Here is a 14,329-nt window from a genome sequence, read left to right on the forward strand (position 1 = left end):
TTCAGGGGTGGATTGATAGACATGGGCCCTGAGGTGTATGAATATTATAGCCCCTACAAATCTGGAGGATACGTCCATTCTGCCTGCTTTCAATCTGCGGTTTCAGGAGCTTTGGAGGACCTTCAAAGGTCCTGAAATGGCTCTTTTGTACATGTATATTTCATGGATGAAGGTCCTTCTTTGTATAAAATTTGATGGCTACTGCCTAAACCGCCCTTTATTATAATCCACTACTGCACCCACTCAAAGAGAAGAGCACAAATTGTGTTATCATTGGAAAATGCGACAATTTGGAGACATTTTGACGACAGAAAATTTAGGCCATTTCGCTCTTTTATCAGTGGATTTAATATTATGGTTTGTCCTATGTATTATCAGTGAATCCAGTGTATTATCATGAATGTAATAACTGGTCTCCACGTTATTGTACGTGTAGTATACAGTCTGCTGCCTCCATTATAGATGTATGGAGAGCCCTGAGGTAATTGGTCTGTCGCACAGAGAGGGTTAACACTAGCCCCGCCCGTGACGTCAGATTCCCGCCCGTCCAGTGCTCTCGGCCACGCCCACGCTGCGGAGTCATCGCTCGATCGGTGGCTTCTCAGAGTTGGATCCGGCCACGTCACTCCTGCCAACAGAAAACCACGCCTTCCCATCCCTTCTACCAATAAGCGGTAGAATCGGTGCAGGAGGCGGGACGAAGATGAGGGGAGTGCCCAATAGAGAATGCCGGCAGGATTGACGAGCGGAGAGGTGACCAATGGGAAGCCAGTAGTGACGTCAGAGCACGGTTGTGGTCCTTATGTAGGGTCGGTGAGGCTGTACTTGCTGCAGACTGAGTCTAAGATAGTGTCATCTCCTAGAGAGCGGCTACAGAGGAACAAGCAGCATGTGTGGTGAGTATGCAGACACTTCCTTGTGTCCTGTCATGAATCTGTGCCATCCCTGGACTCACCCTTCAAGGGCTCCGCAGCATCTTAACCCTCCCGGCTCTTACATCCTCTGCCGGCCATGGAGATCTCACATGATGCTGATTATCATAATCCATGTCACTGCCCTGCTGATACTGTCATTATAGTCACCATATTTATATATCTACACACAAAATTATCTTATTCTCCCTCTAGACATATATTTCATGTCATATTTTATGTCTATGTGATGATTTATTCCTCCAGATGCTCCTGTGTTGGGTCCCTCAGATGCTCCTGTGTTGGGTCCCTCAGATGCTCCTGTGTTGGGTCCCTCTGATGCTCCTGTGTTGGGTCCCTCTGATGCTCCTGTGTTGGGTCCCTCTGATGCTCCTGTGTTGGGTCCCTCTGATGCTCCTGTGTTGGGTCCCTCTGATGCTCCTGTGTTGGGTCCCTCTGATGCTCCTGTGTTGGGTCCCTCAGATGCTCCTGTGTTGGGTCCCTCAGATGCTCCTGTGTTGGGTCCCTCAGATGCTCCTGTGTTGGGTCCCTCAGATGCTCCTGTGTTGGGTCCCTCAGATGCTCCTGTGTTGGGTCCCTCAGATGCTCCTGTGTTGGGTCCCTCAGATGCTCCTGTGTTGGGTCCATCAGATGCTCCTGTGTTGGGTCCATCAGATGCTCCTGTGTTGGGCCATCCCATTGTTTTGTGTCCTGTACATCAGATGTTTTGTATGACTGTTATTGCTTAGTAAACACTGGATACATGGATGTTTATAAACTTGCAACATTGTATCCCTCACTCTCTTGGTCTTTGATGTGATGGATCAGGACAGACAGGTCATGTTTTCTTGGCTTCCTGGTTGAAGATTTGGAAATATTCCTGAAGTTTTTGTATATTCTAGACTATCACACGTCTGTTGGTAGGTGTTTTCTCACCTTTTGGTTGTCCATTTTATTGAACTACACAATGTGCGGTTTGTTTTCTTTCCACTTGGGAGCTATCGTAATTGCCATAATTAAGCAGAATTACAATACAGTATGGTTGTAACACAAGTGCATCCAGTAATTGGTAATAAGTATGTGAACTCATGCCTATGAATTGACTGTATACCCAGGTAGGTGTCTTGTTAGGGCATTTCACAGCTGCTTGCCCATATTGGGGGTCCGTCAGGTTGCTGGCATGAAGAATGCCAGATGGTATTGATGGTAATGATTTTTTTTTTTTTTTTTTGCATCCCCCCCCCTTTTTGGGGACAATGATTTTATAGAACTATTAGCAAACCAAATGGTACTTGCTTTGCCCTTTCAAAATTCAGTATCTACTATTGACCTGGTAGAGACCATGTAGTAGAGGCATAGTTGTTAGGAGCTTATAGTTACCACAATGTGTTTAACCTCATCTTATATGCTGCTGGTCCAGAAATTGAGCTGACTCAATCTTTATCTGCACAATCAAAGTCCTGCAAATTAGGCTTTACAGGGTCACTATAGGGGGATATATTTCTAGCGATTACTATCATCTCATCACCCAGAACTTGGGATATACCTAAGTGACTACATAATTAGACACCATAGTAAAAATGACTACATGTACTGTAATTGTTTGGTTGCAGACAGTGTTGGAGACGTGGTGGCCTCTTATCTAGATCCTGTTTCCTAGGATGTGGGATTGTTGATGTTTGACCAGGAACAGACCTTCTTGTAGTCTCCAAGACCTAATTACTGATTGTTGACTTTTCTGTTTTGTTGACTTTTTCTTCATTTGTGTTTATAAAGGTCTTTTTTGCATATCTTTTTTCAGTGTTGTATGTAAACTTGCTGTTGATAATGTAAATGAGAATGTTATCTGTATCTGAGACGCTTGGGTCGTCCCAGTAGGGGGTGTCTGCGCTTGTGGTCTGTTTACTCTTGTATTGTGGATTGTTTCTTTAGACTGGTCATTGTCATTGGAGTGGTTACTTTGCTGTTAATGTGAGTGAAACTTTTATTCTGTAGGGTGTTTTGGGAATACTAGGAGCCATATTTGACTATGTACTTAACCTAGTCCCATAATGGGAATTCCCCTTTATGATATCCATATGACCTTTAAAGGGAATGGGTTGCAATGATGGATATCCCCTTTCACTGTTAAGAGTTTAATTTATGACCAGCCATAAATGACTACCAGTTGGGTCACCATGACTGTTGTGTCTCCAAAAGTCCTATATGGTTGAGAAGCCTTTACATGCTTGGTTGACTTCTTGAAGGCAGATTTCCCAGAATCCAAAATAGTTGATAAACCAGAATGACCCAGTCAGCTTTTGGCAGTGTTACCACTAGATAATCATGTATTAAGGGTGTCACAGACACAATGATCTCGCAATAATCGACGCTCTAGTGGCGGAAGATTAAAGCGAATTTGGAGAACCATAGAAGCGCTAAATATCTGATCGGGTGGATGCTACAAAGCCTTCAATTGTAAATCGTACTGATTTTTCTTATTCCCAACATATAAACCTCTCTATTTTAATATTCATTTTGCCCTAAGATTTTATAGGGGGGCTGCATGTTATTTACAAGATGATACAAAATTTGTGGCCATCTCCCCCATCATTACTTGATGGAGCAAATGGATATGATCTTGGTGGCTTTGGGGGAGTATAGCTTAGGTGACCTTACATCTTGGATAGATGTTGTATCTATGCAACCAGGGCTGGTTCTCATTAGGGCAATAAGTTAGTTCAGCCCCCAATCATTGGTAATAGATCCCTATTATCAGTGGTGAGAGTTGGCAGGATGGACCTAATTATTTTTACATCTGTGACACCCCCCCCCCCCCCCCCATTAATAACCCTTCTTTTCATGAATCCATATTTCCATTGACCTTTGGCCCTGCACGGTTCACTATGTGTGTTTTAAGTGATCTCCTGACGCAAACATCTGAGAGCAGGAAGAGCGAGTGCAGAGATTTTTATGACAACTATTTCCGTCATACTGTAGGGAAGGTACTGTGGCTACCTCTCGCTATCACGTCTTGTGCTCTATGTAATCTGATACTACTCCTAGTCGGCCACATCAATCGCCTCCATTCAACTTTAGTTTCTGCCTTTCATTATCCGGGCACGTACATTCTTCTTCTGCAGTCCATTAAGCTTTGTGCTGATACAGGGACCTCATTGTACCCCAGGAGGATGGAAATAATGGAGCGTTTCTTAATCCTCGAGATGTTGTATGACTGATAACACGGCACATGTCAGCGGGTCATACGACACTGAGCTATAAAAGTTTAACCTGACTTTTATTAGACACCTTTTATTAGACCAAGACTCTTCTACCTACATATAATGTATAGCAATGCAAATTGAAGATCTCCCTTAGTAACAAATATTGGAAATCTGCACAATCAGTCGCGTCAAATATGGATAGACATCGCCTTTAAGAGAGCCTCTGTATGTTAGTGTGGACTGTGTTTACAGTTGAGGCCCCTTAAGAGTAAAAAAAAAAAATCCAGATTTCTCCAGCTGGTTCTTGGAGGTACAACAAGTTTTAGTATTACAGCTGTAAGTTTTTGGAAGTCTTTATCTCTTTTCACATCTGTGTATGAAAGCTACAAAGATAATATCAAATGATATTAAAACATGTCATAACTTGCATCTCATTGAGATGTTAGGAGTAATAATAACAATCATTTATTTATATAGTGCACACAGATTACGCAGTGCTGCACAGAACTCACCAAATCGGTCCCTGTCCCCCATAGGGTCTCACAATCAACCTACCAATATGTTTTGGAGTGTGGGAGGAAACCAGGGGACCTGGAGGAAACCCATGCAAACACGGAGAAACATCCAAACTCTTTGCAGATGTTGACCCTGGGACTTGAATCCAGGTCCCCAGTGCTGCAAGGCTGTACTGCTAACCATTAAGCCACTGTGCTGCCCCAGTCCTAAAATTACGGAAATATACTAATAATCAGAGGGTTTTTAGAAGTGGACAGATCAGTTCTTGATGTAGTGGTCAGACCAGGTTACTGCAGATCACTTTATGTTGTAATAAATAGGAACAAAGCTGCAGTGACTTGGTTTAGCCACTACACAGAGAAAGGAGCTGTCTGCTTCCTGTTGTGAAGAAAAGCTGATCTGAGTGATGACCACATCTATCAGATAGGACTAAGGAAAGGCCATCAACATTTCTAAGCTGAGATGGGTGAGCTGCAATACCAAACATAACCTGTAGGCACTGGTGGCACCTTCCTTTTTTTTAAAGCAAAGTCCAGTTATTTGGGTGTAATCCAAGATAATCCAATAATATCTCATATATAAGTGTAATGGCCCTTAAATGTAGTATAAAACAATTAGACACCTATAATAGTGGTTGTAATAAAGGTCAGTGTGATAATTGTGTCAGGTAATTGGAATGTGGCCTACCATAAGGAAGGCACGCCGACACCTGCGATCTGTACACAGGGACACACCTGCTTTTGTCCTTGGGCACTTGGTTTCTATTCTACTGTTCAATTCTACTACCTCTACTATTGCATTTCCTAATACTACTAGTATTCATCCTCATCCTCCTTCTAATACTACTACTACTGCCTCTACCACTACCTCTTCTCCTAATAGTACTACTACTACTATTGCCTCTACCACTACCTCTTCTCCTAATAGACTACTACTACTATTGCCTCTACCACTACCTCTTCTCCTAATAGTACTACTACTACTACTGCCTCTACCACTACCTCTTCTCCTAATAGTACTACTACTACTATTGCCTCTACCACTACCTCTTCTCCTAATAGACTACTACTACTACTATTGCCTCTACCACTACCTCTTCTCCTAATAGACTACTACTACTATTGCCTCTACCACTACCTCTTCTCCTAATAGTACTACTACTACTATTGCCTCTACCACTACCTCTTCTCCTAATAGACTACTACTACTACTATTGCCTCTACCACTACCTCTTCTCCTAATAGTACTACTACTACTATTGCCTCTACCACTACCTCTTCTCCTAATAGACTACTACTACTACTATTGCCTCTACCACTACCTCTTCTCCTTATACTACTATTACTATTACCTCTACCACTACCTCTTCTCCTAATAGACTACTACTACTATTGCCTCTACCACTACCTCTTCTCCTAATGGTACTACTATTACTATTGCCTCTACCACTACCTCTTCTCCTAATGGTACTACTATTACCTCTACCACTACCTCTCCTTCTAATACTTCTATCACTTTTGCCTCTACCACTACCTCACCTCCCTATACTACTACTTTTGCCCCTCTTCTTCCTACTCCTCCCGTGCTTATTGTGCCCCCACAGTAAAATAATCACACAGTAGAGGCACTGGGATAAAACTGCTGGCTCTCTGCACTATCACTGTGATCAGTTCTTTCCAGATATCAGGGATGGATTAAGGGTGGTGGGGGCCTCTGGGCGAAAATTGGTGGGGGCCTTTCCAACAATGTTTTTGGAAGTATATAGCCTGCCAGCCCGCTGTAGTATATAGCCTGCCATCCCCCTGTGGTATATAGCCTGCCAGACTCTGAAGTATACAGCCACCAGTCCCCTGTAGAAAATGGCCACAAAATAATAAACTTCATACTTGCCTCACCTTTCCTTCCAGTGATCCCACAATGCTGCAGGCTCTTCCTTGCTCCTCGGGCAGCCGCCGTCCACTGAAGACACTGCCATCGCTGGGGGAGATGCGCCAAAACAGTGCATCGGCGTTCTCCCCCAGTGATGGCAGCTGTGTCTCACTGACGGTTGGAAACTGGTGGGGGCCCCTTAAAAAGGTGAAAGTGGTGGGGGCCCAGGGGCTCGAGCCCCGGGAGCCGCTCCTTTAATCCGACCCTGCCGGAGACATACCTCCCGCTTGGCTGGGCACAGCTCAAAAACGGGGATTTTCCTGCAGGATCGAGGACTGTTGGAAGGGATGCTCCTCCTCCTCCAATTACCCATACCACTACTTTTGGTTCTCCTTCTATTCTTCCATACTACTATATTTATACTACAGGAGGGCACCAGGGATTATAACAGTGTATTTCCTGTAGGATATAATTAGGATTCCCCTTTAGGGAGCAGTTTTGCCTTTATAGATTTTCATTAGTCTGTGGTTGCCCTTTTAATCTCGTGTTATCGCTGTCTAATGCCTATAATGTGCAGATCAGACGGGCGTTCTCCGGAGAAAGTGAAGTCATTATTGTGATAAGTGACCGCAGGGTGAGTGATTTGCGAGGCCTTCCCTGGGGGAGCCCAGTGATCATATACGCCTGTCATACTGGAAACTTTCCCATAACTGGAGCAGACTCTTCTAGACTGGAATCAAATCAGAGGCCAAAGATAAGGAGCACTTGAGAGGGGCCTCTTACACCAGGCAGATTTGTTCTATACTTTTCTACAAATGCTCCATTCATCCGACATAAATCAACGCTGAATATCTTATCCCTTCAATGTTAGCCAAAAAAAAACGATATCATGATCTTATCAAAAGGTACAGTGTCACCAATAGGCCACGCCGTTTATAATAATTAACTCTTTATAATAGACCTTAGTCCTCTGTTCATCACTTTATATCTGTAACACAATCCTCCTTATTCAGCTCTGTAGCGGTCTTCAACCCCTAGTATTAAATGTGAGGTCCAATATTCAAGGTGTATGTTTAAAGGTGAGACCCAGCGTTCAGTACATAGTAGATACAGATGATATCCAGCTTACAACTCCTAGTAGTAAAGGTGAGACCCAGCGTTCAGTACATAGTAGATACAGATGACTTCCAGCTTACAACTACTAGTAGTAAAGATGAGACCCAGCTGACAACTTATTAGCGTAAAGGAAACATACTGGGGCAGATTTACTTACCCGGCCCATTCGCGATCCAGCGGCGCGTTGTGTGCGGTGGATTCGGGTCTTCCGGCGATTCGCTAAGGAAGTTCCTCCGCCGTCCACCAGATGTCGCTGGAATGCACGAGCCTATACCTGGTGAAGGTAAGCGCGAGTTCCGCGACACATTTTTATTTATTTTTTTTAAATGCTCCGGTTTTTCCGAATCCGTGGGTTTTCGTTTGGCCACGCCCGTCGATTTCCGTCGCGTGCATGCCAATGCACCACAATCCGATTGCGTGCGCCAAAATCCCGGGGTAATAAAGGGAAAATCTGTGCAAATCGGAAATATTCGGGTAACACGTCGGGAAAACGTGAATCGGGCCCTTAGTAAATGACCCCACTATTAGGAATCTGCTATAAGAAGTAGATCTGATGGTAGGTTCTTCCTTCCTGCCTCTGCCCTAATCTGTAATTTAATAATCCTGGAACCTAATTTATTCAAAACTTTATTACAGTAATATGTAAATTAACTGCAGAGGCTTCTGTACACGCCCCAGTAGCCTTTGCAGTTAATTTACATATTACTAAAATAAAATTAGGTTTGGTTCCAGGATTATTTAATTACAGATTAGGGCAGAGGCAGCAGGAGGAATCTACCATCACATCTACTTCTGATTCCTCATTGTAGGTTTACTTTAAGATCCAGTATATAACACATTGCATAAAGGTGAGGCCCAACTAATTTATCTATAGTAGTAAAGGTGAGACCCAGTATTATACTTATAGCAGTAAGAGATGAGTCCCAGATTGCAACTGGTAGTAGTAAAGGAGAGAAGTGCGACCAGTAATAGTTAAACCTTTAATCAACTTGCAATATATTTCTCCACTATAGACTGTATTCTATGTACCTTTATCTATGTGCTGGCTTCATGGTCTAAGGGGGAATGTACAATTTTTCGAAATCTCTGTGTAGTCCAGAGAATAAGTAGACGCCAGTAATGGCTGCCCTGAGGTGACAATTGTCATAGGTGGGTCACCTGTTGTCTTTGTGATGTTTCTGAAATCCTCTTATTCTGTCACGTCACACTCCTCCTCGGCAGACCGCCCTGACCTGAATTTCCACCCTGACCAGTTCCTGTGTGATACGTCCTGAGATCTCCAGGTAACAGTAGTGTTCAGGTTCCCGAAAAATGGATTCTTGAGTCTTGAGGGTAGTTCCTTCTGTCAGCCTACTACATTTTTTTTTTTTTTTTTTTGTTACATTCTCAAAAATTCTTCTAGAGAAGTTGATGTCCAGGTCTTCCATTCTTCTTCGCGTCTCCCCCCTCATCCAAAATTGCAGCTGAACTTGGGAACTTGTTTCAATGTGTTTTTATCTTATTCTATAACGTGGCATATAGCACGGCTATGGCATCGCGTCTTTTTCGGTACACTGAGGTCGCACATTTGTTCGGACCTTTAGTCCTCCTAACGTGGCTATGGCATCCTTATTCCATCAGTACAACTAGAAAGTGACATGTCTAATAATCTTGTATGGAAACTTTCCTATGTGGATGTAGAGAGCAGAATTTTGTGTCCTAGTAGAAGGTGTTAGAATATTCGCCGGTATAAGGCGTCTTGTGTTCGGCCCCTTGTGAATAGCGTTTTAGTCCGGGATGTGAAGTGAATAGTCTGGGTTTGGCAGACGTCCACACTCGCTATAAAGATAACTTTTCAGTCCTGGAAACCACAACTCGTACACAGACAACGGGCCATAGAGTCGCTCCCCGTGTCTCTGGCAGAGCTAGTACCTGGGTTATGCCCAGAAGCCCACAGGCTACATCACATCAGACATGTTTAGTGTCGTTTTTTCATGTTGCACGTACAACATTTACTTTCTATGGAATTTATGGCAGCAGCATCGATACATAAGTGTGTGAAAGCCGTCACTTTCCTGTTATAAATAGGGAATTGCTTAAAGAGCAATCGTTTCCCAATTCCTCCTTAAAAGGGGTTATACCCAGCCCACAGGATGGGGGGATATTAATCTGATGAGGGTCACGTTCTCAAAAGTATTAGGAGCGGGAGGTCCTGTTGTATTATTTAAAGGGAGTCTCTAGTGACAAACAAGTTAGCCTCTTGGTCAATGGGAGTCTCAGTGATGGGATAACGAGATTTGGGGTCCGTTGTACCTCAGATGAATAGAACAGCCAGTCTGTGACGTCGCCGGCTTCTCTAGTCATCTCTATGGCGCTGACAGATATAGCAGAGTATACCACTCAGCTATCTCCATCCGTGCCACCAAGATGAATACAGCAGTTTGTGCATTCACTGACTGGCTGCTCTACTCATGTGGGGTACAACGGACCCCCATTCTTTTTGTCCCATGACGAAGTCTCCCGTGGATCAGCAAGTTACCCCCTATCTTGTGGATTTTGGCTAGCTTGTTGTCACCGGACAACCCCTTTTTTATTCTATGGGAGTGTTGGAAATTTACATAAAAAGCTGTTGCTTTAAGTAAGTTTTCTATCTGTCTCCAATACTGTATTTACAGCTGTATAATGTGCTCCTAGGGCAGCTACAGATAATTACAGAAGCAGAATCTCCTCATAAGTGGTGCCCAGAGGTCGTAAAACAAGAACTTGATTTTGCACTTAAAGGGATAGTCAGAGGACTGAAAAACATGGCTGCTTTTTTGGAAGAAAGTGCCCATGTTTTTCATCCTCCGATCCACCACCTTAAATAATATAGGAAGTTTCTAAGATTTTCTTAGTTCCTAATTGAAATACATTGGATGTCGGGTTGTCTGTAGCTTGCGGCGGTGTGTATTCTAGAACATCGCTGTTGTAATAACGGCAGCTTCTTCTTCTTCGTCTGCCCAACCACAGCTAATCGCCCTAATAATGCTGCTATTGTTTGATAGTAATCTGTAAAATACACCTGCATCATCCCTTATGCAACATGGGCACTACGGCGTCCTAAAGTGCAGCTTTATTCATGATATAAAACCTAATTCTGAATAGTTTTCAAGATCTCTGCTTGTAGGGAAATGTTGGATACATTTGGTGAAGCATAACAGATCTATGTGAAGTTCTATAAGCTGTCTGTACCATAGTGCCCCTAGTGGTGGCCGATTATATTCTAGAATTGGTGGGTTAATAATTTAATATGAATAACCCATTAGAATATTGATTAAAATTGAGCTGGATATCGATCGACTGTCCATGTAAATTATTACAAGTAAAGCAAATTTTATTATAGAATTGTTATGGATTTATTATTGTTCTACTTTTGGTTCTGACGGTCATTGCTTTTTCTGTATTCTTCACGTTTGCGTCTCTATTACTCCCTTTTATTGGGATCTCCCCTCTATACATTGGGGGTACGGCCAGATATAAGGTGTTTCTGCAGGCCGAGCCTTTGACCTATTTACAGACGGGAATTGCTATTTTTAACAGGACGATCTAGCTGCAGGATGGTGACGTGATGTAAGCTGTTAATTACCTGCTGTCAATAGAAGAGAGGAACTTGACAGTGATTGCAGCAGTGTTAGTTATCTTAAAGGGAAACTGACGTTCTTCATCTTAATCTGCAGGCAGTATGTTATAGAGCAAGAGGAGCTAATAAATTGATACATATTCGGTATGACACATATTTATTTGAAATCCTTTCTGAGGAGCCAAGTGAGTTTAGCTGCTCTATAACCTGCCTATAGGACACTATGTACAATCTGCTCAGCTTTTCCTGCTCTATAACATAATACCTGCATATTGGACACTATATACGATCTGCTCTATAACATGCTGCCTGTAAGGGCAATATGTCCGTTCCTCACATGCTCTATAACATACTAGTTCGCTAATCTCCATGTGCTCTATAACATGCTGCTTGCCAACTACACTACATTAATTACATACAAAGATTTCCAGTAAATCTTATATCCATGTCCTTTATCGCTATAAGTTGCCTCATGTGCATAGTAGTAATGACCTATTTTCCCCTCTAGGAATATTTGCATACCTCAACTACCACGTGCCTCGCACCAGGCGTGAAATTCTTGAGAGACTGATCAAAGGTCTGCAGAGATTAGAGTACAGAGGATATGATTCTGCAGGTAAGTTCCACCCAAGATAAACCTTCCCTACGTCTAATTTTTAAAATGCAAATTAGCGGATGAATCTGTTTTCAGTGTTCATCATTGGGCAGGGGTGAACCTAAATTCTCTGCTGCCTGAGACAAGTTATAGAGCCGCATCCCCACAGCCCCATTCACTACTAATATGTTAGGGTATTCCATCAGTAATGCGGTCCTGCTTTGTAGCAAATGACTGTTCCCCTAATGCTGCAGGAGGTGCTGCCTGAGGCAAGAGGCTCAACTCTCCTCATGGCTGGTGCACCCCTGTGATCAGTCTCTTCTTCGTTGATGGGGGGGTCAGTACATCTCCGCATCACTGCGCATGCTCCTGACTTTAGCCCAATGTCAGTAAGTATTAGAGCTTGTTCTAGAGCGATCACCTCAATTTTACAGATACTCTAGATTGGCTCTTCCGTGCAGGACTGTAATATTAAGAAGTTCATACATTGTATTTTGTGTTTTAGGTGTCGGAATCGATGGAGGGAATGAAAAGACCTGGGAGAACAACGCTAACAAGATCGAACTCATCAAGAAGAAGGGGAAAGTCAAAGCCTTGGATGAAGAGATTAACAGTATGTATCGCCATGGATGGGGCCCACATGAAGGTTTGCTCAATGTAAATCTAGGTTTGGATCAGTGTTCAGGTTATCCTGTAAACCATGTGCATGGGGATCCCGACAGAGTAGGGAGCATGACGAATGACGTATGTCAAGGTACCCAAGATCCTCACTTTAAATTGTGGAATATATGTACAGTTCTGGAGAGCGGTGATGTTCCTCTGCTGTATACTTCATCACACCATCAGGAATCTGGCAGCAGAGAAGCTGTTAGATTTATTTCCTCACTTGAAAACTCCTGGTGCTTTACAAAATAGAATTTACACAACTTTAATAAGAACCTTTCCTCCCTATAGACCCCCCTCTACGGCCTTTCCGTCAAATGTAAGCACCTGGGGCGGGAGGAGGAGGGGGGAAGGGGTTAAGGCGGACACGGTAGCTAGTGACACGGTAACTTTTTCCACTAAAACCAGCCCCTGATTGATTAGGATACATGCAGGGTTAATTTTGACCCCTTGGAATCTAAAAAAGTGCAGCCGATGAAGGGTTACAGACCCGGGTGAGATGCTCTGCAGCGTATACTCTGCCTACGTGGACGTCCAAGAGAAGGGATTCTGCGGAGTCTCTTAATGACGTGAAACCTAACACGTTGCGAGTCCAAGGCTTGTGCCAGGTATTTGTTTTCCAAGAAAAACAGTTTCGGGAAAATGTCATTTTCTTCACATTATTCTCCCTCTTACCCCCCCCACCTAAAGCGTAGATCCTGCCAGGTGGTGTCATAATGGAATAGTGTGTTTAAATAAATCCGAATCTATAGAGAATTCCTGGAAATGGATGCTATGCAGAGTAAATAAAACGGCATAAACATCCCATATTTTTGTGACGCTGTAGTGCTATCCTTTACTGCTTGGCATAATCCAGGTTTAATTCGCTCTTAAGAGCTTAAATCCAGACAAACGATAAAATCCCATAAATCCTTCACACGGCTCTAGACGTCAGACGTTTTCTATATCTGAGAAAGCTGTGTGCTGAGATGTGACGTGTGAACTTGCCCCAATGAGACCGCAGCGTATAATAAGGAAACCGCTTGCTATGAAGCCCCCGCCACAATAGCCGTTTCCTATTCCTGCCAATTAGCGCTTCTGATTGGACGTCATTAGGGTCCTCAGATGTGGGTATTTTACAAGGACGACTTCTCCTCCCTTACATTATCACTGACGAAATGAAAAGCGCCCCCCACCTTCCCTTCCCGTAGAGGCATTAACACGTGAATGTATCCCCCGCACAGTAATGGTAACCTATACATAACCCCCCCCCTCCCTTTCCTGTCTTCTGTTCCCCTCTCGAAACCCCTGACTCCTAAGGGAGGCAAAAATGGGAACAGATCTTTTTAGTTTCATAATGGAAAACATTTGCTGCTGTTCTGAAACTCAAAGGCCGCACTGGAGGGAGGAGGGGGTTGGTGTGTGTTAAAAATTTTACCTACTTAGGCTACATTCAGATGTCCTTTGCCCACCATACCGTAGAACGGCAGGCACACGGCAGCGTGTGGGGAGCGGAGGAGACCGCTGCTCATCCCTACCCCTCTCCATAGGGATATATGGCACACGGCGCCATATTCCGAAGTAAGATAGGACATGTCCTATCTTTTCACGGGGTATGGAGCGGTTCGGTGCCGCACGTGTGCTGCTTGTAGCGCTCCCAGTGGGCACTGTGCACCCATTGCCGTCTATGGGGGACGTATTTCGGCCGTATATACGTCCCCCATACGGCAGTGTGAATGTAGCCTTAACCTGGAAAAGGATAGACCAGGCCATTTCTTTAGATATATCTTGCTCTAGTCACTGCGCTACGCTGATAGTCGCCAAGTGTGGGCTGAACACAAAGATTTTAGTAGGTCTGGTTGACCATCCAAAACTCTTA

At 43.7% G+C, this 14,329-nt stretch overlaps 1 protein-coding gene across 3 annotated transcripts in view; it reads left to right on the top strand.

Annotated features, from left to right (window-relative positions):
* The window catches only part of GFPT1 (glutamine--fructose-6-phosphate transaminase 1), a 42,478-nt gene that overhangs the window by 11,177 nt on the left and 16,972 nt on the right, over window positions 1-14,329 (top strand). For 2 of the 3 annotated variants that reach the window (XM_072148875.1, XM_072148877.1), the window contains exons 1-3: window positions 743-896; window positions 11,722-11,829; window positions 12,314-12,421. In XM_072148875.1, coding sequence (XP_072004976.1) covers window positions 890-896; window positions 11,722-11,829; window positions 12,314-12,421 — 223 coding nt within the window. In that variant the 5' untranslated portion in view covers window positions 743-889. Of the gene's footprint in view, window positions 1-742; window positions 897-11,721; window positions 11,830-12,313; window positions 12,422-14,329 lie in introns of those variants that run through there. The other variant, XM_072148876.1, reaches the window with a different exon arrangement.

The sequence above is a fragment of the Engystomops pustulosus genome, chromosome 4 (assembly GCF_040894005.1).
Source record: "Engystomops pustulosus chromosome 4, aEngPut4.maternal, whole genome shotgun sequence".
NCBI classification, from domain to species: Eukaryota; Metazoa; Chordata; class Amphibia; order Anura; family Leptodactylidae; genus Engystomops; species Engystomops pustulosus.